Source organism: Halichondria panicea, chromosome 12 (genome assembly GCF_963675165.1).
Source record: "Halichondria panicea chromosome 12, odHalPani1.1, whole genome shotgun sequence".
NCBI classification, from domain to species: domain Eukaryota; kingdom Metazoa; phylum Porifera; class Demospongiae; order Suberitida; family Halichondriidae; genus Halichondria; species Halichondria panicea.
Window position 1 is genome coordinate 6,120,544 of NC_087388.1, and position 26,168 is coordinate 6,146,711.

The window sequence follows — 26,168 nt, forward strand, 5'->3', positions numbered from 1 at the left end:
GTGGGCGGAGTTGACGTTGTCCATGGATATTCAGAAACAGTAGTAGTTGGAGTTGATGTTGTCCATGGAGATTCAGAAACAGTAATGTATATGATGGGTGGAGGTGAAGTTGAAGATTATTATCGTCAAGAGCCACGACCATTTGCATCGCCTTGAATGCTGATGAAAAAAGTTGAATAAATAATACATTAAATATAATGCTAGTTAAGGCTTACCGTTGTTACTAGAGACTGATCGCCAGTGCTGGATATGTCTCCATGATTGGTGTCAGCTTTGCTTGTGTGATCTGCATTCAGTGCATTCATGTTGTGAATAATTATATAGAAGTGTCTATATAGAGTTAATTTACCTTTGGTGGGATCAATGGAATTTTTCTGCTTCACTGTATTGATGCTGGTCATTTCCATTGTGCCGCTGTCAGACCCTTAATAGAGTATAATATAATGATTGTAATTCTGAGCAGGTATAGCACTAACCATTAGTAGCCAGCTGCAGTGAAGAGGAACTCAGTCTGTACTCTGTATTTCTGGTAGCTTTAGTAAGACGTCTTTCGACCACCTTTGCGAGATCATTGTGCCCAACACTAGAACGTGAGAGAGCCTCAAACACGTCTGTCCAGTTTCTCTCACCACCTTTTAGCCACTCTGATAGACCCTCAAGATAGCAGTTATCAGGATCTTCACGACATCTTATATTGATAGTTTCAATAGTAGAATTATTAACTTGCAGAGCTAACAGCATCTGCTTCCATTTGGCTCTAGCTTGAAATGTTGCTTCATAGACTGCACTAAGATCATCTAAAGTTATTGAGAGTTTGGAGTCGGCCATAACAATAATTATAGCTAAAATTAATGATTCACTGTTTCTCTCAGTATGCATGTGGTTGGCTAACTGTACACAAAGATGTATAAAAAAGGGCATCAGATACAACACAAGCCACACCAAGGCATAACCAGTATACAGTGGCCCAGATGGTCACCCGCCACTGTTATGGCCACTGCTATGGCTACTGCCAATTGCAAAGAATCACCATGCATATGGCAGCCCGGCCCCCTTATCTCCTGGTGGTATACCAGTCATGCAGGTGTTCACATCAATCAAGTTAATGCTGTATATACTTTTAACTTTGTTTTGCATGCTTGCCCTGCTGGGAATGTTCTGAAGCCTGCTAAGGTAGTCATATACTTGTTAATGTATATACTGCTATACATGCATATACTTGGTATATAGGTATCCAAGCATGTAGCCGTAACTTATGGCTACATATAATTTATGGCATAAGATAGCGTGGGAGTCAGCAAACGCGGGGAACAGCATGTAGCCATAGGATAGCGTGTGGGAGTCAGCACACGCAGGGGATGCATAGTCTATAGATAAGCAAAACAGTTCGTGAAACCACTTATAGGAGTATTAATCAGGATACTTAGACATAGTTATTTTGTTGCTCACTGACTCACATTGTAATAAAAGCAAATTGCTATAAATTATACTTACGACTATAATTATTATACATTATAATGAGCTATACCATAATTAAATAATTAAACTGTAAATAATAGCGTTATTGCAGATACTAAAACAAAGAAATTAGCAGTGCACTGTTTACCGTTGTTAGGGGGAGTACAAGTAGGAGCAAGAGGAGATAGTCTCGGAGATACCAGAGCAACAACACACAGTTCATCGTTTTCCTGGTACACATTAGAGAGCGAATTTATAGTGCAGGTGTTGATGTAGTGATGGATAACGGTGCACCTGCTCAAGGATTTCTCCGCAATCGCAAGGATATTATATTGGTGAGAAACTCCAGAAATGCGTAGATTGATGGTAGTAGGTACAATAGTAGTACAGATCACCAGACCAGCGTATAAATAGGAGTTTTTATCGACCACTATTTTTGTAGACAGCTCATCTCGATTGAAGCAAAAGTCAACGATAAAACCAGCTTGTATACCAGTTTTCTGATTCAGAAACTCGGTATATATTTCCAGGTCATCATATATCACTAGAATAACTGGGCAATCACATGAGCTGGACACAATATCTTGAGACGGGGTAATAGAATATGTTAAACTGGACCCATCCAAATAATAACCTTCGTTAACATGTTGTATTGGTCCAGTCACATCCAAAGACAACGACTTATTCATTACTGTACGGTCAACATCCAATTTTTGACAATCGTTGATCGTGAAGTCAATGAAAGCCCCTCGAGGCAGCCAGCTCCCTCCGAATATAGATAAAATTAAGGAATCGATTGTATGTTTGATAAATGAGTCAACGAAGATTGCTGACACTTTAGGCAGTTGATATATGCTGTTTACATTGATGAGTAGGTCTGATGCAGGAGTCGTGCCACCTGCTACGGTGACGTCTATTGAAGCTGTATGAAATATGCTCTCTGTTGGAGTAGATTCAGAAACAGTAGTGTATATGATGGGTGCAGGTGAAGTTGATGTATCAGTATGAGATAGCTCTAGTTTGAGAACAGGCAGTAAGACTGCTAAGACCACCACTGTTAGTACCACAAAATACGACCAATAAGATTATTATCGTCAACAGCCACGACCATTTGCAACGCCTTGAATGCTGAAGAAAGTTGAATTAAATTCGCATTCATTCTGACACGAAAATGTATATAGCTCTGTCAATTGTCTGTCATGCATGCACAGCCACAGCCACATGCATCTGCACATGCACATGAGCACATGACAGTAACTAGTTTAAGCTTACCATTGTCACCAGAGATTGATCGCCAATGCTGGATACTTCTTCGTGATTGGTGTCAGTTTGGTTTTCTGCATTCATGCAATGTTGTTATAAAATTAAGTGGCTCTTGATAGTTTGGAGTGTATTTATATACCTGTAGTGATATCAAGCTGACTTTTCTGTTTCACCTCACTGATGTTGGTCATTTCCATTATGCCGCTATCAGATGCTTAATGGAGTATATTATAATAATGATTGTAACTCCGAGCAGGTATATGTACTAGCACTAACCATTAGTAGCCAGTGAAGATGAACTCAGTCTGTACTCTGTATTTCCGGTAGTTTTAGTAAGACGTCTTTCGACCACCTTAGCGAGATCACTGTGCCCAACACTAGAGCGTGAGAGAGCCTTAAACACGTCTGTCCAGCTTCTCTCTTCACCTTTTAGCCACTCTGATAGACCCTCAAGATAGCAGTTATCAGGATCTTCACGACATCTTATATTGATAGTTTCAATAGTAGTATTATTAACTTGCAGAGCTAACAACATCTGCTTCCATTTGGCTCTAGCTTGATATGTTGCTTCATAGACTGCACTAAGATCATCTAAACTTATTGAGAGTTTGGAGTCGGCCATAACAGCTAATGTTTGAGTTACAAAAGGTTTACTGTTTCTCACATAGTTTTTTTGGAATGATTGTGGTTGGCTCACTGTACACAAAGCATGTACACAAAAGGGTATCAGGTACAACACAAGCCACACCAATTAAGGCACAACCAGTGGCAGTGGCCCAGATGGTCATCTGCCACTGCTATGGCCACCACCAATTGTACACTATGGCAACCCCTTATTTCCTGGCGGTACCAGTCAGGTGTTGACATCAATCAAGTTAACGCTGTATACTTTACTTTGTCTTACTTGCCATGCAGGGAATGTTCTGAAGCCTGCTAAGGTAGTCATACTTTTAAATAAATAAATCTAGTTAATGTACTACTGCTACATAATATGTATCCAATCACTTATTGCATAAGATAGCGTGGGAGTCAGCACACGCGGGGGGTGGGGTTATTTATATTATGTACCGGTATTATGTATTATAGTCTATAGATAAGCAAAACAGTTCGTGAAACCACTTATAGGAGTATTAATCATGAGGATATTGGATATATAACTTGAAGTTGTTGCTAAGTCACTGACTCACATTGTTAAAAGCAAATCGCTAAAAGTTATACGTACAACTATAGTATAATTATGAGCTATATCCAATTATAACAATAATTAAACTGCATGCATGTACATTATTGCGGGTACCAAAACAAAGAAACTAGCAGTGCACTGTTTGCCGTTGTTAGGGGGAGTACAAGTAGGAGCAAGAGAAGATAGTCTCGGAGATACCAGAGCAACAACACACAGTTCATCGTTTTCCTGGTACACATCGAAGAGCGAATTTATAGTACACGTGTTAATGTAGTGATGGATAACGGTGCACCTGCTCAAGGATTTCTCCGCAATCGCAAGGATATTATATTGGTGAGAAATTCCAGAGATGCGTAGATTGATGGTAGTAGGTACAATAGTAGTATACAGATCACCACACCAGTGTATAAATAGGAGTTTTTATCTTTGTAGACAGCTCGTCTCGATTGAAGCAAAAGTCAAAGATAAAACCAGTTTGTATACCAGTTTTCTGATTCAGAAACTCGGTATATATTTCCAGGTAATCATATATCATATCACTATAGTAACTGGGCAATCACATGAGCTGGACACAATAGCTTGAGATGGGGTAATAGAATATGTTAGACTGGACCCATCCAAATAATAGCCTTCGTCAACGTGTTGTATGTAGGTCTAGTCACATCCAAAGATCGACTTATTCACTAATGTATGGTCAACATATAATTTTTGACAATCGTTGACCGTGAAGTCAATGAAAGCCCCTCGAGGAAGCCAGCTCCCTCCGAATATAGATAAAATTAAGGAATCAAAGGTATGTTTGATAAATGAGTCAACGAAGATTGCTGACACTTTAGGCAGTTGATATATGCTGTTTAAATTGATGGGTAGGTCTGATGCAGGATTAATTAGAGTTGTGCCACCTGCTACGGTAACGTCTATTGTATAATATAGCTGTACGAAATGTGCTCTCTGAATTAATTGTCCATGGGTATTCAGAAAAAGTAGTGGGCGGAGAGTTGATGTTGGCAATATAATTATATATGATGGGTGGAGGTGAAGTTGATGTATCAGTATGAGATAGCTCTAGTTTGAGAACAGGCAGTAAGACTGCTAAGACCACCACTGTTAGTACCACAATGATGACCAATAAGATTATTACTAGCCTCGATTCCAGGCCGCTGAGAAAGGCAAGGGGCTGGAGTCGAGGCTAGATTATTACCATCACCAGCCACGACCATTTGCAACGCCTTGAATGCTGATGAAGAAAGTGAATTTCGCATTCACACGAAAATGTATAGCTCAGTCAATTGGCTGTCCTACATGCACAGCCACATGCATGAGAGTAACTTACTATTGTCACCAGATATTGATTGTCAATGCTGGTGTGCATGCATGTCAGCTTGTTTTCATGATCTGCGATAATAATAGAGTTAACTTATGTTTTTTGTATTACTTGTAGTGATATCAAGCTGACTTCTCTGATCCACCTCACTGATGTTGGTCATTTCCATTATGCCGCTATCAGATCCTGAGATATAATTGCATGCAGGTGTATATAATACATACATCCATGGACTAACCATTAGTTGCCAGTGAAGATGAACTCAGTCTGTACTCTGTATTTCCGGTAGCTTTAGTAAGACGTCTTTCGACCACCTTAGTGAGATTACTGTGCCCAACGCTAGAGCGTGAGAGAGCCTCAAACACGTCTGTCCAGCTTCTCTCACAACCTCTTAACCACTCTGATAGACCCTCAAGATAGCAGTTATCAGGATCTTCACGACATCTTATATTGATAGTTTCAAATAGTAGCATTGTTAACTTGCAGAGCTAAGAACATCTGCTTCCATTTGGCTCTAGCTTGAAATGTTACTTCATAGGATTATTGGTGATTATTTATATCTATAGCTACAAACTGATCCTTTGCATGTGAATGCATGTGTTGCAATTGACCCAGTATAAACAGAGCCCTAATTAAAGACACAACACAACCATCATGCAAATCATTTTGCCCCCAGCGGTGGGAGTTAGCTTCGATTACAGGCCACCGGCGTAGCCTCGAATCCAGGCTGATTATTTTTAATCGGCCTGGATTCGAGGCTAGCGCGACAACTCCATTATTTCACACGCCCAAAGGTCTCTGGCCCCCCCCCCTTCTCTACTGCAGCACGAGCCCCACCTCCAAAAGTTAAATGTTTGTTTGTCTAAGTTGATCTAATACCACAATTTATGGCCGAATTGAACAAAGGTTATGAAGCTCTTGTGAGCTGTCATGAAATGCTGGTCTCTGAAATTGCTCAAGACCCAAAGCAGATGGCTGTCTCATTATTCCAGCATCGCTTTATATTAGAAGATACGAAAGCTAAAATCAATGAGCTAGACCGAACCAGAAAAGATAAAGCGATATTGCTAGTGGACGACATTGAAAACAAAGTTAAGTCTCATCCAGAGTTCTACGAAACATTTCTACTGATTCTCGGTGAAAACGAATTACTATATTGCGACCTTGTAGAGTCACTCCTACAGCAGTATGAAAAGTATGGAAGGATTGAACCTGAGTCAAAGCATGGTAATGTGTAAACTAAGGCTCTGCTTAATATTATAACCCGCAGCAACTCGGGTATAGTAGTTGTATATTCTGAATCTGTTCACCTGAATGCGATAGCGCTGCGTTTGTACCATGGATATAGCCTCAACACAAAAGGTAGTTTTTAATTTGGCAGATTTTGCTTTTTTGTCAAAAAAGTGAGCAAATGCTAAGAAGTTAAGAAGCTAAGAAGCTTGAATCTGCACGGTTGGCCTAAATGTACATACGGCTTTGACTCGAGGCTAGCTATGGACTTACACTAAATCCCAAATTAACACGAGGGTTGTACTTTAGTGGTTTAGTTATTGATATCAGTATGTGCAAAGCTATTAATTTTGAATCTATATAACAATCATAACCAGCTCCAATATTGATAATCATGTAGGCAGGGCCCGAGGGAATTATGTCATCCAGTGCAATATATGGCATGTTGCACGAGGGCGCCTGCAAGCAATAACTATACTGCATGACTGTATCTATTTCTACGTACAGATCCTCTAGCCTCAGGCCAGCGCAAAAGGTCATTGCCATCAGATGTAGAAGTTGAAACTCTGTCAAAGCGTCCAAAGAATGATGTCACTGTACAAGGTATGCATGATCTATAATAATATTATATATATAGATCTCCCATTATTAATACATGTAAGTATAGATACTTACATGTAATAACATTTAGTGCTGATCACATGATCTCCAGCCAATCAGCTTATCTGAAAGTAGTCAGGTGACCATGGATTAAATAACTTAATCCACACTTAAGTGTGCTTTAAGTTGGTTTGTTTATGCACACTTTTTATCAAACAATCATAATACAAGCAGATTGAATCTGAATGTCATTATAATTATAATAATAATACAAGCAGATTAAATAAGTACACAAGCAAAGCTGAAAGTATGAATGTTATTGTTTCGACTTGTTTCATGTGTAGTAAGTGTACCGAAGTGCTGACTTGACCATAGCACCGCTTTTTCGTCTGGAGAAATAGGCTCAGCTTGCTTCGGAGATGTACATACCTGTACCTAAGCCAGATCCATATAATTGGTTCATCAAAGATGCTTCGAATATCATAGCTTTCCAAAAGAGCAAACCAGATACTCATTGCCATATAGTTTGCGCACAAAGTTTCCCATCCAGTAAGCCAGATCAGCTGGAGGCATATCCAGTAGTGGGATCGGGACTGTTGGTCAGCAGGAGAAATAAGTCGAGAACATGCCCAGTCAGTCCAGATAGCTTTAGATCGTATCCTTCTTCTTTGCACCAGTTACTGGATCTACAAACCTACTAAAACTTGCTATTACGTCTAGCTAGCTAGCTAGCCACCAGCAACTGATTTAAAATGTAGCTAGATCTAGCTGCCATGAGGCTAGAGCTCACGTGACAGCACTAAATCCTTTAGAACACACCTAGCCAAGTCACGTGTTTTAATGCTGGTGCACTCGGATGGCCTCTCGGTTACGTAATGCACTCGGCTGCGCCTCGAGCACCACGTTAACCTCAAGGCCATCCTCGGCATGCAGATTAAAACACTTAATCTTGGCTAGGTGTGTTCTAAATAATACATAGATACTTACATGTATTGTGTACACAGTGTTTACTTCCTCTGCCCCACAATGACAACAGAACTCTTACAACTGCCCAATTCTATTTACCATACATTTTTTAGTGTGTAACTTGTTGCCCAATGACGTCAAACTCTTCTGATTGGTCAAGCTTTTCCCTATAAATTGTAATGAAGTGTTTTGAGTGAATCTTAGTGAATTCATTAGTTTGCTGAATTTTAGGTTTTTCTTCCCACAACTAGGTAGTGACCAATTAATGAGTATTGGGCGGGAGGGTGGACCATAAGTCCCAAAAGCAGATTTCTTCCACTGCATTTACACACAGTCAAGAGTAGATAAGAGTAAGAGTGTTGAACTCCTGTAGTAATCGTGGAACCGCATTTGCCTTAAATTGCGTCATTACTGTCGTCACTATTCAATTAATGAGGCCGCAATCAACATGTGCAATAAGTGTTGCCAGGAGTACATGTGCTCCTGGTGTCTAACATAACAAATTAGACTATCAAGTGATGACGCAATTTAAGGCAAATGCTGTTACTAGCAGTTCAACACTCTTACTCTTATCTACTCTTGACACAGTAGTGCAAATGCCATATTATATTGCACTGCATGGTATGGTTGCTATGGTAGTGATGCAACATGCCATATACAGAGCACTGTATACTATTGCTTTGATCTGCCCACTCACTGGGCAACATATTATGCAATTACAGTTGATACATTTGAAGAACGATTGCTAAAAACCTTTCGAAGTGGAGAATTTGGACAAGCTATTGAGATTCTATCCCAGGCTGAAAGTCAGTCCATTGATCTGAGAGACGTGTCTGATGCAGACGGCAAAACTCTCCTTCATCTTGCATGTCGCGAAAACTGGGTAGACTGGTATCACATCGTGTGTAGCCTCGTCGATAAACACCATTGCAATGTTGCAGCAGTGGATGAAGATGGGAACACACTCCTTCATGAGGCATATCAATGCGGCAATCTTCCATGCATAGATTACCTGCTTACCTTACCAACTTGTAATCCTGATGCAATTAACAAGCACGAGCAAACAGTACTGAGAATGGCCCTGGAGGTAAATGATGAACTAACTGTAAGAAAACTTCTAGAAACTGGGCGAGTCGATCTTGGACAAAGTAGGTCATACGTTCAAAAGTTGCTTGCAAAGAATCCCCAATCACAACCACAAAGTCACGATGGCTCAGCTCCTCTTCAGGGAAGCATTCAAGTTGGATCATCATCCCTTACTCGCTCTATCCTCCAATTAGCGGAAGCATTTATTGATGAAGTGGTAAAGTACAATCCTTCTAGCTAATGTTTGTTCTAGGAACTGCATGCAGCTGAGCTTTGATATTGGAGAACTGGGTCTAGATTATGTTTTCTGTTTCTGTATATATACGAGAGTGTGCAATGTTGAGTATTATACACGTTACAAGTTACAAGAATAAAGTGTCTACGAAGTATGACTGTATCGTTAACGGTGAAATTTGCGGATTTCCACAAGAAATTATATCATTTGTGTTTCCATAGTTATTATCATATCAAGATCAAAAATAATATATGTATATACTTCCACGATGGTCTCCATAATTATATATAGGAAAAACATAGAGCTAATAGCTGTGTCTGAGTTGGCAGCAGTGTAATTACTATATCTATGTACCAGTATTATGTCTGTCTGTTACAGCTTCTAACTCCTTGTACTTGATCCACAGCTTCGTACTTATCTGTAAGCACTGATAAGAGGAGGTCATCATGTCGCTCATTCCTTTCCCGAAGTATTGCAATGAATTTATCATAAATTCCTGGAAAACTTTTGACTTTTGCCTGCAATTCTAGCACTAAAATCCTGGCTTTTGCCGTGTTTGTTTTGTCAAGCTGGATTTCCTGATTCGTTTCTTCTGATATCAAATGGTTTTGGAACAAAACTCCAGCGTATCCTCCCGGATCTGAAGCGAAGTCAGCAGCTAGCTGCTCGTTGCAACTCACCAATACATCATAACCAACATTTGTTGTCATATTGCACCTCTCATAGACCTGCCATGCAAGTGAAGCAATTCATTATAATAATTATGTTGTCTCAATAGATTAATGACGTACCTTATGCAGTTTTGTCTGAATATAGAATTTTTAAGCGGTTTTGCAGCTAGTCTAATGCTATATACATGCACAAATTCTTAAGTGTATCCCCCATGCAAAAAGAGCTCATAATTATAGTATTCATCAGGGAGTTATAAGGTTACGTGTCATGCAGCTCATGAGATTGAGTGGCTGGATTGAGTGTGAGAGCTTACTCACTGCCATGTCACACATGCACTGCACATACACGAAAGGCTCCTGGAACACACAAATAATAAAGACATTTCTCAGCCTATCAGCAGTATCACTACACAATATTCTTAGCTGACAACGTCCAATCAGATTGTTCGATTCTTGAAACTTCTGTACATACACTATAGATCCACATATCTGACGTCAGTTGAAGTATAGGGTTAAAGTTCACTCCGAGCCTGATGCTTGTCAAAGCCAAGTCTGTATATAGAGAAACACAGTGTGTGCATGACAATACTTTACAGTTGGTACAAGCAATTACACTACACAAAGAAATGCTCCAACACAAACATTTGTAGACTCCTCCATGCCGGCATAGATCATGCACTCATCATGAATATGATTTAAGATTACCGTGGGCACACTAACATTTAACAGGGGAGGAAATGTGATATCCTTACCATATGGAACTAACATTAAGATAAAGACTGTGATTCCGTAAATACTGTGTTGTGTAGTCCATAATTATAATTATTCGATTTTAAAAACCTGACAAGTATAATGTCTAAACCATGCATTAGTCCTACAAGGCCTACAGAATTTTTAGCAGGAAGTTATTATACATACATAAATTATAGTATACATGTGTATACACACACACATGCATATCTGCATGTGCATTAGCTGAATTACCAGATCACTGATGGTATGCAGATATACAGTTTTGAAAGTTCTTTCTTTGATGCTTTTGCTTCTCACTGTTCTCAGATTACATGGAGCCGGGAGTGGCTCATAAAGTAACACGATACTGGAGTGCATACATGTCTGTGCATAGTTTCGAAGCCTAATATTAACGTACTTTAAGTATTATGCCTGTTAATTAAGCAGCAGCCTGGAGCTAGTGCATGAATACACTCTTCATACCACTCTCCTGAAACCACATGCCTTAGAGTGCATGCATGTGTATACCTAGAGCACTAAAGTGCAAACCCTCGGCTGGTGACATGACATGATTATAAAGAAACCAGAAGAGTGATATAATACAGCAATGTAGTGATGAATATCATGTATGGCTTAACTGTCTAGCACAGCAATTCAGGAGCTAAACTAGACTGGAGGCATGCTAAAACATTTGAGAACAGGGTTTTAGTGGCACATATATAGATATATGCACTGTGGACTAGGGTCACAGCAAAGAAGCGTGGAGTCTCATGCAGAGAAGTATGGCTCCTGGAATAGGATCCCGGAGTCAGCTCAACCAGACACAATTCTAGCTTTCTATTGTATGGACCCTGTTCCACATAAAAATAATGAGTTCATAATGCTACTGCGTAACAAGCCAGAACAAAACTGTACATGTAGATTAGTCTCATGGGGGGGCTGATCCATGAAACTACATGTAGATAGGCAGAGGAGCAATAATTACGTCGTATGTTTTTGCTGAGAGTAATCAGAGGCTAATTACTTGAGCTGCACCACACCTGTTGTACCTCCTCTGGGTAAATATAGGCTTGGTTCCCGTCCTCCTTCAGGGAGGGCAGCGATGCCCGTCTAGGTTTAGCCATAGATACGGTTTAGCTCGCCTTTTCTGCAAAACAAAGACTTATTTGCAAAATCTGCCAAATTTTAAGCCTTAGATTTAATACTACAAGTTTCCCTACATACAAATTGTGATGCCTAAATCACCAGGTAAGCCAAACTGAGCAGTGACAGACACAGACACAGACACACAGCGGCGTGAGAGAGCCTTAAACACGTCTGTCCAGCTTCTCTCTTCACCTTTAGCCACTCTGATAGACCCTCAAGATAGCATGCAGTTATCAGGATCTTCACGACATCTTCATGATGTTGATAGTTTCTAGTACAGTGGAACCTCCGTTAACCACCTCCGAATAAAGGCCAGCTGCTATATAACAGCCAGGCACCCAGGTCCCAAATGAACAGTTTGTGTACAAAACAACCCCTCAACAAAGGCCACCTCTGTATAAAGGCCAAAACATTGTTCCCCAAAGGCGTCCGTTATAGAGAGGTTCTACTGTATTATTAACTTGCAGAGCTAACAACATCTGCTTCCATTTGGCTCTAACTTGAAATGTTGCTTCATAGACTGCACTAAGATCATCTAATTTTGCTAATTTTTGAATATTGTCTAGAGCTACATGGTTCACTGATTCTCTGTATGCGTTGACCCAGTGTACACAGAGCCCTAATCAACACAAACATCGCCGGTGCATATAATCATAGATGATACAGTACTGACGTGGATGTGAAACGTTTCCGGATTCCGGTATTCTGCTTGAAGCTATCATAGTAACGGGCATATCCGAGGTAATTTACTAGTTTCCGTAAATTAGGCAATTTGTTCCAAATAAACGCCGAGGGAATTATCGAGGTTATACCAAGCAGCTGTGTAAGTGAGTTGGCAGAACTGGCCAGAGACAGATAAAAGAGAATCTATGCATTAACAGAGAGGATATTGATGCTGCAAGTGTATTAAGCGAAGACAGTAGTAGTGACTGTGAGGAGGTAGAATGAGTAGAGGAAGTACAGTCCAGTGCAAGATGATATTAAAAGTCTATAATTATTATTTTATAGTAGATCTACCCCTGTACCCATGTAATTATATCCAAAAGCAAGTCACTCAATGTTGGTAGCATGCATGTAGATCAAAAGAAGTGTGGCTGACTCATAACACTAGCATGAGATAAGCAAACGGGTGAAAATTGTTGATGATCTGTACGTGTACATGCATGATATGATAATAGAATTTTATAATAGTCTGAGAGTATTAATTTATAGTACACGATAAACTGTTTCTTGATCGTTTACGAAGTGGTTGTGAGAGAGACACATTCCAACTTGCCAGTTCAAAATTCCTATACAAGTGTAGATACACGGCACTTGAAAAGAGATACAGGTTGGACGTTAATTGCTGTCTTCACCGATGGTGTTGCCTAGAGAAGTAGCACTCGAGTAGGTCCTGGGATAAATTTCACTTGATAGTATAATTAGCTAACATTTGGCAATTGATATCTTAGCTCAGCGAAAGACAACACTGCAATTTGGAAAGTTAATGACATGTACATGTACGTGTGAACTTATTGATAGAAATCATATAATTGTAGGAACGTAGCATTAATTTTTGTTTAACATGTACATGGATTTTACATATTTTTCTTGAGGCTGTATTTTTCCAATAACTTTACTGTATGCTTAGTTAATAGATTCTCCTGCTGCATCAATACACGAAGGTTTTCATCAGCTAAATATGCAAAACGTAGGCTCAACAGGTTTAGAAATAATCTCACGCAAAAAGTGCAACCAAGTCATGCTTTTAGGCCTTTGTACAGCACTTAAACTTTCATAACAGTTGTCAAACATAGATTCTCCTCGTAGTTTACAGTGTACTTCAAGTATTTCTACTGAATGGTAACCTGAATATTTACTGTCCAAGCAAAAAATCTCACACAAAGTATTTTTACAGGAAAATTTATGCTAAAATATGATATTCTCCCATGAGCTTAGAGAAACTAGTCTTACCTACAAGCCCACTGCAAGTATCAATGTGTGCCGGTCATTTTCACCAGTTTTCAGACACAGAACACTGTTTACTACGCTCTGGTTGCTATATAAACATGACAGTTGCAGGGTTTCTGACAAAATCTGCTCGTTACTATATGATAGCTTCAGACAATTCCCGTGGACCCCTCCGGATACTAGGCCGTTTCACATCCACGTCAGTACTGTATCATCTATGATATAATATTATTATCATTGTTTTGCCCCTATTAAATGCTTGTTTGCTTCGATTTAAGGCCGCCAAAACGACCGTATTTTCATTGCACGTGCCGTTTTTGCAACACGAGCCCCACCCCCAAAGTTATTGTTTGCTTGGCTTTAGGTCAGAGGTGCAGCTATGTTGATTTAATACCATGGCCGAAAATTGAACATAGGTTATGAAGCTCTTGTGAGCTGTCATGAAAAGCTGGTTTCTGAAATTGCTCAAGACCCAAAGCAGATGGCTGTCACATTATTCCAGCATCGCTTCATATTTGAGGATACAAAAGCTAAAATCAATGAGCTAGACAGAACCAGAAGAGATAAAGCTATATTGCTAGTGGATGACATTGAAAGCAAAGTCAAGTGTTATCCAGAGTTCTATGAAAAATTCCTGTTCATTCTCGGTGAAAACAAATTGCTGTATTGTGACCTTTTGAAATCGCTCCAAGAGGAGAATGAAACTGAGTTTAAAGAAGGTAATTTGATTGCATAGACTAGGACTTGTCGATCCTGTAGACTATGTATCTACTTAATGCATAGCTACTAAAAAGTGTGTGCACAAGCTACTAGATTATGTACAGTCATGTGATCACTCCTTTAGCCCCAGTTTATATTTTATTTTGTGCAGGATATGAGAGCAATCCATTAAACCTGCTACAACCATTTTCTATGCCATTTTGATTGTGGTTTTCACAATAATTATAAACTTACAGCATAGGCTTTGGGGAGCTGTTGTAAGATATTACATTAGTATACAGTGCTGAAATTGTGTGTTCTTGTATATAGAAGTACCTACCATGAACGATGGAGGAACACTACCTGATCCATTAGAGCACCCTCCTGATGACACTGAAGTAGGAGCGGACCTCAGAGCAAAAAACCAACAAAAGCTTGAAAAGAAGGAAATCAAAAGGACCACTCTATGGCTCATCTGGGGTAACCTTATTGGGTGCAATGAGCACTTTTGGTTTAGTACTGCATTACAACAATCGGTATTTGCTCGTTGGTACTACCAGTGTGGCACAAATTCACCGGCAATCTGTACCACTGATTGGAACACTTGACAATCCATCAACTTTTGATAGTGTTAGGTTCTCAGAACCAACCAACGGAACAGACTTTGTCCCCATTAGCTTCTATACATTGAGGAATTGCTCTTCTTCAGCTGCATTTATAGACGTCGAGATCAACGAGATGGTGATTGTAAACTTTGGCTCCTCAACTGACAAGAGCAAAGCTGTTACTGAGTTGTATCTGGCGAGAAATACTACAATTATTGTAGGTGTCATCACTGACATCATCCCAACCTATGCGACCAATCACTGTGTTGCATTTCTCCTTGTTTATGACGATTTTACCAACTATATAAACTTTGTTTCCAATTCTGAAGAATTGGAAAATAATTTTTATCACAAAGAATGTATTGTTAATGAAGATTCACAAACGATGAATATATCATTCAACACCCCATCGTACTACTATATTGGTGTTTATACAGATATTCCGACTGAAGCTAATACTTTCTCTTTACACTTTCTTGGAACATTTTTTCAATATAACATTTCAAACAGGAACGCTGGTTGCTCTATAGACTCTATTGTTGCTTTTTTAAGCTGTGAATTTTCTCCAAATACTAACTCCATGTCCAAGGAAACTTGTATTGTTGGTTCTGTACCACCTAGTATTACATCATTAGGAATAAAAGGATCAAATGTAAACTTTTACACTGCTGTCGTTTCAGCCACAAAAAGTGTGATCTATTCTAGTCTTCCTATAATTATTGTTGTTTGCATTATTTGCATTGTGAGTTCCACCTATTGTTGTTGCTGGTGTTATCAAACGAAGACCAAAGACCGTTATTTTCTACACTAGTTAACATTATTATGCATTGTATATTGCTTATGTTGAATTGGTTCATGAATGTAATTGTATTCTTCAATTGGTAACTTATGACATGAATTAGTATTAAATCAAGTTATCTAGTGACGGTTAATTCTCAAAGCATATGTCTCATCTTGTCTATACAGTAGGCCTATCACTACATTTCAGAGTCATATAGTGATAGTGAAATAGTCAGCAGCAACTGGAATTTTGTGGACTAATCTAAGTTTCTGGCTCGTGACTATGCTACTCACTTTCTAGTGTCACTGAGATTGTTAGCATCACTTCGGCTATGATAAAACAGTAACTTATGCTACCCTCAAAAGCAGTACAAATTATTCATACAAGATCACTAATTATAGTATCAGCAAACTAAACCCTTAATTAACCCTGATATAGCTATATATAGAAGTTGCATCATCATGCAGTGTTTCCGGACATGACAAGTAATGAAGGGTATATAATATACATAGATATAATATCATTGATATCCTAGACACTCTACCTCTGGTTAACAATAACGGGTGCATCACTGCCTTGTTGCTATATATGTATAATTATTACTCAGCACATGGCCTAGTGCATAGGTTATATGTAAGCAAGTAATAAGACTAAATCTACATGAAATGTGGAGTTGATTTCCACATGCACACACAGTGACACAAGCCCAATAATATATTATTACGCTTACTTGCAGACCATAATTGCATGCATTTAGGGGGGGGATTATTAAGAGGGTAGTGGGGCCATTTCTTTTGTTGCTTTCTTCGTATAGGGAATGTTCTGAAGGCAAAGGTAGTCATGCCTTGAGGCTTATATGGGTTATATGTGACCAAGAGGCATTCAGTGTTTTAGATTAGTAATTTAATAACCATCTGGTATCTGGTTTATGAATTACCATATTCAGCATGTAGCCACATAAGATAGCGTGGGAGTCAGTAGATGCAGTGATTCATGTGCTACTGCATATCCGCCATGTATATGTGTGTATAGTCTAGATCTAAGCAAAACGATTCAAGCATAGTGACATCATGCATGCATGCACTCAGTTTTGTTTGTATAAGAGTAATTGATTCACATTGTATAAGCAATCACAATCATCATGCATATATACAATAATTATATGATAAACTACACGACTGTTTATCCTGAAACTGAAAATAATAATGTTATTGCACATAACAAAATAAAGAAATTAGAAGTGCACTGTTTGCCATGGTTACCAGTAGTAGTAGCACTAGAAGTAGGAGGAGCACTAGTAGTTGGTCTCGGAGGTACTATGGCAACAACACACAGTTCATCTTTTTCATCAGTCATACTAGTAGATAGTGAAATGGTACAGCGGACGATGTCCTGATAAAAAATGACAGTGCACGTACTCAAAGATTTCTCCCCAATCTCATGAATATTATATTGGTGAGAAATTCCAGAGATGCGTAGATTGATGGTAGTAGGTACAATAGTAGTACAGATCACCAGACCAGCGTATAAATAGGAGTTTTTATTGAGCACTATCTTCGCAGACAACCGACTTCGGTTTAAGCAACATTTGAACAGAAAACCAGTTTGTACACCAGTCTTCTCATTCAGAAACTCGGTATATATTTCCTGGTTATCATATATCACTAGAATAACTGGGCAATCACATGAGCTGGACACAATAGCTTGAGATGGGGTAATTGAATATGTTAGAATGGACCCATTCAAATAATAGCCTTCGTCAACGTGTTGTATTGGTCTAGTTACGCTCAAGGAGATCGGTTTATTCACAGCAACACGGTCAACATCCAGTTCTTGACAATCGTTGACTGTAAAGTCAATGAGAAATCCTCGAGAAATCCGGTTCTTTTCAATTACACTGAAACTTCTCGAGTCATGGGTACTCTTGATAAACGAGCTAACAAAGATTGCTGACATTTCAGGAAGTTGATATATGCTGTTTACATTGATGTTTAGGGGTGATGCAGGAAGAACAGTAGTATTCATGTCTGTTGTAGAAAATATAGTCTCTTCAAAACCAGTAGTACCAGTAGTGGGCGGAATTGACGTATCAGAATGAGATAGTTCTAGTTTGAGAACAGGCAGTAAGACTGCTAAGACCACCACTGTTAGTACCACAATGACGACCAATAAGATTATTATCGTCAACAGCCACGACCATTTGCAACGCCTTGAATGCTGATGAAAAAAGTTGAATAAACAATGTAATGCTACTTTAGGCTTACCGTTGTTACTAGAGACTGATCGCCAGTGCTGGATATTTCTCCATGATTGGTGTCAGCTTGGCTTGTGTGATCTGTATTCAGTGCATTCATGTTGTGAATAATTATATAGAAGTGTGTATAGAGTTAATATACCTTTGGTGGGCTCAATGGAACTTCTCTGCTTCACTGAATTGATGTTGGTCATTTCCATTATGCCGCTATCAGACCCTTAATAGAGTATAATATAATGATTGTAATTGCGAGCAGGTATAGCACTAACCATTAGTTGCCAGCTGCAGTGAAGAGGAACTCAGTCTGTACTCTGTATTTCCGGTAGCTTTAGTAAGACGTTTTTCGACCACCTTTGCGAGATCATTGTGCCCAACACTAGAGCGTGAGAGAGCCTCAAACACGTCTGCCCAGTTTCTCTCACCACCTTTTAGCCACTCTGATAGACCCTCAAGATAGCAGTTATCAGGATCTTCACGACATCTTATATTGATAGTTTCAATAGTAGTATTATTAACTTGCAGAGCTAACAACATCTGCTTCCATTTGGCTCTAGCTTGATATGTTGCTTCATAGACTGCACTAAGATCATCTAAAGTTATTGAGAGTTTGGAGTCGGCCATAACAATGATTATAGCTAAAATTAATGATTCACTGTTTCTCTCAGTATGCATGTGGTTGGCTAACTGTACACAAAGATGTATAAAAAAGGGCATGCATCAGATACAACACAAGCCACACCAAGGCATAACCAGTATACAGTGGCCCAGATGGTCACCCGCCACTGCTATGGCCACTGCTATGGCTACTGCCAATTGCAAAGAATCACCATGCATATGGCAGCCCGGCCCCCTTATCTCCTGGCGGTATACCAGTCATGCAGGTGTTCACATCAATCAAGTTAACGCTGTATATACTTTTAACTTTGTTTTGCATGCTTGCCCTGCTGGGAATGTTCTGAAGCCTGCTAAGGTAGTCATATACTTGTTAATGTATATACTGCTATACATGCATATACTTGGTATATAGGTATCCAAGCATGTAGCCGTAACTTATGGCTACATATAATTTATGGCATAAGATAGCGTGGGAGTCAGCAAACGCGGGGAACAGCATGTAGCCATAGGATAGCGTGTGGGAGTCAGCACACGCAGGGGATGCATAGTCTATAGATAAGCAAAACAGTTTGTGAAACCACTTATAGGAGTATTATAATCAGGATACTTAGACATAGTTATTTTGTTGCTCACTGACTCACATTGTAATAAAAGCAAATTGCTATAAATTATACTTACAACTATAATTATTATACATTATAATGAGCTATACCATAATTAATTAATTAAACTGTAAATAATAGCGTTATTGCGGGTACTAAAACAAAGAAATTAGCAGTGCACTGTTTGCCGTTGTTAGGGGGAGTACAAGTAGGAGCAAGAGGAGATAGTCTCGGAGATACCAGAGCAACAACACACAGTTCATCGTTTTCCTGGTACACATTAGAGAGCGAATTTATAGTACACGTGTTGATGTAGTGATGGATAACGGTGCACCTGCTCAAGGATTTCTCCGCAATCGCAAGGATATTATATTGGTGAGAAATTCCAGAGATGCGTAGATTGATGGTAGCAGGTACAATAGTGGTACAGATCACCAGACCAGCGTATAAATAGGAGTTTTTATCGACCACTATTTTTGTAGACAGCTCATCTCGATTGAAGCAAAAGTCAACGATAAAACCAGCTTGTATACCAGTTTTCTGATTCAGAAACTCGGTATATATTTCCAGGTCATCATATATCACTAGAATAACTGGGCAATCACATGAGCTGGACACAATATCTTGAGACGGGGTAATAGAATATGTTAGACTGGACCCATCCAAATAATAACCTTCGTTAACATGTTGTATTGGTCCAGTCACATCCAAAGACAACGACTTATTCATTACTGTACGGTCAACATCCAATTTTTGACAATCGTTGATCGTGAAGTCAATGAAAGCCCCTCGAGGCAGCCAGCTCCCTCCGAATATAGATAAAATTAAGGAATCGATTGTATGTTTGATAAATGAGTCAACGAAGATTGCTGACACTTTAGGCAGTTGATATATGCTGTTTACATTGATGAGTAGGTCTGATGCAGGAGTCGTGCCACCTGCTACGGTGACGTCTATTGAAGCTGTATGAAATATGCTCTCTGTTGGAGTAGATTCAGAAACAGTAGTGTATATGATGGGTGCAGGTGAAGTTGATGTATCAGTATGAGATAGCTCTAGTTTGAGAACAGGCAGTAAGACTGCTAAGACCACCACTATTAGTACCACAATGACGACCAATAAGATTATTATCGTCACCAGCCACGACCATTTGCAACGCCTTGAATGCTGAAGAAAGTTGAATTAAATTTGCATTCATTCTGACACGAAAATGTATATAGCTCTGTCAATTGTCTGTCATGCATGCACAGCCACAGCCACAGCCACAGCCACATGCATATGAAAGTAACTAGTTTAAGCTTACCATTGTCACCAGGGATTGATCGCCAATGCTGGATACTTCTTCGTGATTGGTGTCAGCTTGGTTTTCTGCATTCATGCAATGTTGTTATATAATTAAGTGGCTCTTGATAGTTCGGAGTGTATTTATATACCTGTAAGCTGACTGTTCTGTTTCACCTCACTGATGTTGGTCATTTCCATTATGCCGCTATCAGCTTAATGGTATAATAATGATTGTAATTCCGAGCAGGTATGTACTAGCACTAACCATTAGTTGCCAGTGAAGATGAACTCAGTCTATACTCTGTATTTTCGGTAGCTTTAGTAAGACGTCTTTCGACCACCTTAGCGAGATCACTGTGCCCTACACTAGAGCGTGAGAGAGCCTTAAACACGTCTGTCCAGCTTCTCTCTTCACCTTTTAGCCACTCTGATAGACCCTCAAGATAGCAGTTATCAGGATCTTCACGACATCTTATATTGATAGTTTCAATAGTAGTATTATTAACTTGCAGAGCTAACAACATCTGCTTCCATTTAGCTCTAGCTTGAAATGTTGCTTCATAGACTGCACTAAGATCATCTAAGTTTATTGAGAGTTTGGAGTCCATTTAACCAAAATACTTTGATTATTGTTTAGCTACAATGGTTCACTGATTCTGTGCACATGAATGCCAGTGTGTTGACCCAGTGTACACAGAGCCCTAATGCAAAAGGGCAATAGACACAACACAAGCCACACACACATCATGCACATCATTGTTTTGCCCCTCATGTTGCTTCGATTTAAGGCCGCCAAAGATCGACGCGTATTACTTGCACGTGCTGTGTAAATCCCGTGACTCAAAACCATCAAACGAGCCCCACCCCCAAAGTTGACGATTGTGCCTGCAGTTGTCTAGCTAGCTCAAGTTAATCTTATACCATGGCCGAATTGAACATAGGTTATGAAGCTCTTGTTAGCTGTCATGACAAGCTGGTCTCTGAAATTGCTAAAGATCCAAAGCAGATGGCTGTTTCATTATTCCAACATCGATTCATATTCGAAGATACAAAAGCTAAAATCAATGAGCTTGACAGAATTAAAAGAGATAAAGCTATATTACTGGTGGATGACATTGAAAGCAAAGTCAAGTGTTATCCAGAGTTCTATGAAAAATTTCTGCTGATTCTCGGTGAAAACGAATTGCTGTATTGCGACCTTGTGAAGTCGCTCCAAGAGGAGTATGAAAAGATCGAAGCAGAGTCTAAAGACGGTAATTTGAAAGCATACTAGTACATGCCTGTATAGACTATACCTCTGTTTAGTATGTATAGGCAATGTGTGTATTTACAAGGTTTCTGCTAACTAAATATTGTATTATACTATTTAGTTGCAGCAAGATACAAGAATGGTCAACTGAGCCTGCTACAACCAATTCCTATGTCATCTTGGGTTGCCATGACTGATGAAACTGATTCAGGTAATCCCTTAGTATAATTATATAGACTTTGTAGTGAACTGTTATTATTATACATTCATGCAATACCAAACTCTCTTTTCTTCTTGTGTAGTTCTTGAGTTACCTACCGTAGACGATGGAGGGACACTACTTGATCCATTAGAACACCCTCCTGATAACGCTGAAGTGGGGGCAGACCTCAGAGCAGCTGCAACAAGCCGACAGGAAGCCCCTACTGGTATGTAATTGGATTTATAATCCATGCACTGGTGCGATATGACAGTTATATTTACACAATTGCAGTTGGTACATTCGAAGGACGATTACTACAAGCTTTCCAAAGTGGAGAATTCGAAAAAACCATTGAGCTTCTATCCCAGGCTGAAAGTCAGTCCATTGATCTGAGAGACGTGTCTGATGCAGATGGCAAAACTCTTCTTCATCTCGCATGTCGCAAAAACTGGGTGGACTGGCATGGCATTGTGCGTAGCCTGGTTGAAAAGCACCATTGTGATGTTGCAGCAGTGGATGAAGATTGGAACACACCCCTTCATGAGGCATATCAATGCGGCAATCTCCCAATAGTAGCCTACCTGCTTAGCTTACCATCTTGTAATCCTGATGCAATCAACAAGCACGAGTACACTGTACTGAGAATGGCCCTTGAGACAACTGACAAACCAACTGTCAGAGATCTTCTAGCGACAGGACGAGTTGATCCTAGAAAAGGTAGCCCACGTGGTCATACTTACTCAGAATTGCTTGCAATGAATCAGCTCCAACCACAAGATTACGATGGCTCAGCTCTTCAAATGGTGACCCAGTTTGCAGAGTGCATGGAGGGTAACAATCACGTTCGCCAACCGTTCACTTCTTATTGTTTGTTAACAGTACTCCACAAGGTCTTGAAGAACCGTACTCAACTTTCAATCACTGGAATAGTAGATCGTATTAAAGAGAACATGTTACCTCTTCCAGAGAAACCAGACGCGATTCATGATTTGCTTATTGATATTCATAGATTGTCAGACGAGTTTGACCTAAGTGGGGAGCCCAATGTTGCGGATATTCAAGTAAGAAAGAAAGGTAAGTGAGTAGCTATACTGTTCTATGCATCTTTACAAGCATATTTCTCCACATGCAGATGATACGTCTGGGACAGAATTCTGTCAACATGATATTCAACTGAAGAGTAGTACGAGAAACGCCCCTCAGAATGTTACAGTTCCAGCTGATATTGATGATCAGGAAATACTTGACTACTCTATTGCAAGCGAAGTACTACCAATTTTGCAACCTTCTCATACTGAGGTATAATCGTATAGTATATGTGCATTATGGAATAAGACTGAGTGTTTTATGAAATATATAGGCAACTCGCCCTCATGCTTGTGGCTGTCTTTATAAAACACTAGCTATAGGATTCTCATACTATATAAGGTGGCATTTTTTGCGGGTATTATTTCTGCTTTATTTCTGCGAATGAGAGTAAAAATCGCAAAATGTGTACTTGCAAATAGTGGAAAATGCAATGAATCTCGTTAATCTTTAATTTTAATTACAAACGCTATGAATTTCACAACTTGAGAGCAGAATTAAATACCAGCAACGAGCTATAATAGCATACAAATCTACCTGCGAAAATATATCACCTTTAGATCAGACAATCCCTTACTAAATCATACCTTAAGGCTATATACACGGCCATGTAATAAAAACGGAAGGGACTGTATGATTTTAGTACACACTTTTTACCTTGACAACGTGCTATTAGTAATAATGATTGATATTCTTCAACAGGAGAGTATGGTGAACACCTTTCATGATCGTGATTTTGTGATTGCAGCAGATAATGAAGAACAGGAAACACCTGACTACTACTCTAATGAAAGCGATGGACTACCGATTTTGCAACCTTCGCAAGAAGAGGTATAATACATGCACATATAATTATGAATGATTAGATGTTATGTGCGCTATATTCATTTTAGTAGTATACCGTATTTACTTGATTAAACGCCCATCTCGTTTAAACGCCCATGGTAAAAGCTGTCTTTGTCAATAAACGCCCCTCTTAAATAATCGCCCATGTATGGGGCGTGGCACTGTGGGTGGAGCTGAATTAGCACATGGAACCAGCTGAAACAATGGCAGCATAGATACTTGAGGAAACAGAGGGAGAAACACCACTCCTACGACTTAACATTGAAGCTGAGAGCTGTGGCAGCAGCCAAAAGAGCATAATAACTGCTGATGAGCAAGAGTTTGAAGTAGACAAAGCAATAAACGCCCGTTTCGAATAAGCGCCCATCTCGTTTAAACGCCCCCTCTACATATGCTGCTAGGAAATAAACGGCCAGGCGTTTCATCAAGTAAATACTGTATATTGTTTGTAATCCAAATGAAATTACGTAAGCTAACATTTTGCATTTACTGGCACTATGATCTTAGGAGCAGAAAACAACACAAAATAATGAAGCTCTCGGGATTTTGGATAGTGCATATGCAGTATGCTGTTGTTGTTTCTGTTGTTGGTTTGGTGTCTTCTTACTCCTCGGAGTATGCGGTGCAGTATTGTACGATGGCTATTCACTCGTTGGTACCACTAGTGTGGTGCAAATTCACAGGGAATCCGTACCACTGATTGTAAAACATGATCCATCAACTAAATATAGGCTTTCGGAAATTAGCGGAACAGACGTAGTCCCCATTGTCTTCTATACACTAAGCGATTGCTTTTCTGATGGTTCATTTACAGACGTTAAGATCAATGAGATAATGACTGTAAACTTTGACTCCCCGACTGACTATGGCAAGGCTGTTACTGAGTGGTATCTCCTTGGAAATACTACAATTAGTATCAATATTACCACTGAGGTTCTCCCTCAACATTCCTCAGATTCTTGTTTTACAGCTATCGTTATTTTTGACGATCTTAACAACTATTTAAACTTCCTTTCAAGTTCTTTTTTACTAAGCAGTTACTATTACCTAGAATGCATTGCTAATGAACAATCACAAACGAGGATTCTCACTTTCAACAAAACATCATACTACTACATTGGTGTGTATACAGACATTCCCACTGAAGTTGCTGCTTACACTCTACACTTTGTTGGAACGTATCTTCAATACGACATTTTAAAAGGGAACGCTATCTGCTTTATAAGCTCTCGTGATGCTCTAAGTTGTGATTTTTCTACCAACCAACCAGTTTGTATTGTTGGTTTTGTACAACCTACTGATCTGCTATCAGGAATAAGATTAGCAAATGTAGAATATGACACTGCTGCCTACTCTGACACAGTAGTAAATACTTTTTTCTTCACTCCTCTCATGTGCTCTGTTTTTTTGGTGTGTTTTGTGAGCTGTTTATATGTTATTATTTCACCGTGTACACCAGACAAACATCAGGAAGCACAAATTACTTAATCATGTTTAATTGTTATTTCAATAAAGCAATACATGCAGTATTATATAAAAGTATCTATTATCTCTTTATTTGTTCTCTCAATAAGTGTCACTATAAGCTGACAGCATCCATACAGTCAATTGTAAATCTTGAAACTTCTACACTGAATAATGACATCAGTTGAGGTCAAAGTTCACTCTGAGGGGTTGTTAGTGAACCAAGTCTGCATGGGATCCATGTGAAAAATGTACATGTCATGAACATGTACAGCTAAGTGTTGATACATCACATTAGCATCACAATTATAGGAGATGTCATGCAGTCGTGCAGTATACGGACTGTATATATGTACTTCCATCCACAACATCATCACTTCCATGTTTTAATGGATGGATGGATTGTGTATGCATGCTCAACACGGATAATCATCACAAAACTCAACATTAAAAAACATTTTCGTAAAAAAATATACATGTGAATGACGTTGTAATGGATTGGAGTCATGCTCTCACCATTTCTTGTTTTTCTACCCTTTTTGGTGGTTCCCCCGGCCGATCCTAGCAACTTTTCACATTTTGTGGTACTTTAAAACAGAGTATTCCATTAGTGATTTTGTAATAAGCCCAATGGTGT

At 39.3% G+C, this 26,168-nt stretch overlaps 5 protein-coding genes and 2 long non-coding RNA genes across 10 annotated transcripts in view; 3 read left to right on the top strand and 4 right to left on the bottom strand.

The window, feature by feature from the left end:
* Positions 1-16,035, top strand: part of LOC135345418 (uncharacterized) — a 46,158-nt gene extending 30,123 nt beyond the window's left edge. Inside the window, exons 1-2 of one of the 2 annotated variants that reach the window (XM_064542845.1) lie at positions 14,110-14,563; positions 14,874-16,035. In XM_064542845.1, coding sequence (XP_064398915.1) covers positions 15,042-15,959 — 918 coding nt within the window. In that variant the 5' untranslated portion in view covers positions 14,110-14,563; positions 14,874-15,041 and the 3' untranslated portion in view covers positions 15,960-16,035. Of the gene's footprint in view, positions 1-14,109; positions 14,564-14,873 lie in introns of those variants that run through there. The other variant, XM_064542846.1, reaches the window with a different exon arrangement.
* Positions 6,044-9,503, top strand: LOC135345416 (uncharacterized). The gene is made up of 3 exons (XM_064542842.1): positions 6,044-6,455; positions 6,966-7,061; positions 8,747-9,503. The coding sequence occupies exons 1-3, from the start codon at positions 6,116-6,118 to the stop codon at positions 9,349-9,351; spliced, it is 1,041 nt and encodes a 346-aa protein (XP_064398912.1). The 5' UTR covers positions 6,044-6,115; the 3' UTR covers positions 9,352-9,503.
* Positions 9,578-12,471, bottom strand: LOC135345422 (uncharacterized). Of its 3 annotated transcripts, XR_010397744.1 has the most exons (4): positions 11,994-12,471; positions 11,789-11,895; positions 10,137-10,568; positions 9,578-10,073 (listed from the first exon to the last, which is right to left on the bottom strand). It is a non-coding gene; the product is annotated as an uncharacterized LOC135345422 (long non-coding RNA). The 3 variants fall into 3 exon arrangements; XR_010397742.1 differs by having other exon boundaries at positions 11,789-12,471; XR_010397743.1 differs by having other exon boundaries at positions 11,001-12,471.
* LOC135345420 (uncharacterized) lies at positions 12,928-13,999 on the bottom strand. The gene is made up of 2 exons (XR_010397740.1): positions 13,848-13,999; positions 12,928-13,362 (listed from the first exon to the last, which is right to left on the bottom strand). It is a non-coding gene; the product is annotated as an uncharacterized LOC135345420 (long non-coding RNA).
* A 1,041-nt stretch (positions 16,036-17,076) lies between the features above and the next one.
* Positions 17,077-18,890, bottom strand: LOC135345412 (uncharacterized). Its single transcript, XM_064542838.1, has 4 exons — positions 18,453-18,890; positions 18,326-18,400; positions 18,194-18,264; positions 17,077-18,146 (listed from the first exon to the last, which is right to left on the bottom strand). Exons 1-4 carry the CDS (start codon positions 18,853-18,855, stop codon positions 17,112-17,114), a joined length of 1,584 nt encoding a protein of 527 aa, XP_064398908.1. The 5' UTR covers positions 18,856-18,890; the 3' UTR covers positions 17,077-17,111.
* A 548-nt stretch (positions 18,891-19,438) lies between these two features.
* On the bottom strand, positions 19,439-21,452 carry LOC135345413 (uncharacterized). The gene is made up of 4 exons (XM_064542839.1): positions 20,950-21,452; positions 20,834-20,896; positions 20,704-20,768; positions 19,439-20,567 (listed from the first exon to the last, which is right to left on the bottom strand). The coding sequence occupies exons 1-4, from the start codon at positions 21,290-21,292 to the stop codon at positions 19,524-19,526; spliced, it is 1,515 nt and encodes a 504-aa protein (XP_064398909.1). The 5' UTR covers positions 21,293-21,452; the 3' UTR covers positions 19,439-19,523.
* Positions 21,453-21,542: 90 nt separating this feature from the next.
* LOC135345410 (uncharacterized) lies at positions 21,543-25,680 on the top strand. Its single transcript, XM_064542834.1, has 7 exons — positions 21,543-21,937; positions 22,055-22,144; positions 22,236-22,361; positions 22,427-23,209; positions 23,268-23,434; positions 23,924-24,052; positions 24,575-25,680. Exons 1-7 carry the CDS (start codon positions 21,607-21,609, stop codon positions 25,553-25,555), a joined length of 2,607 nt encoding a protein of 868 aa, XP_064398904.1. The 5' UTR covers positions 21,543-21,606; the 3' UTR covers positions 25,556-25,680.
* Positions 25,681-26,168: the final 488 nt, after the last annotated feature.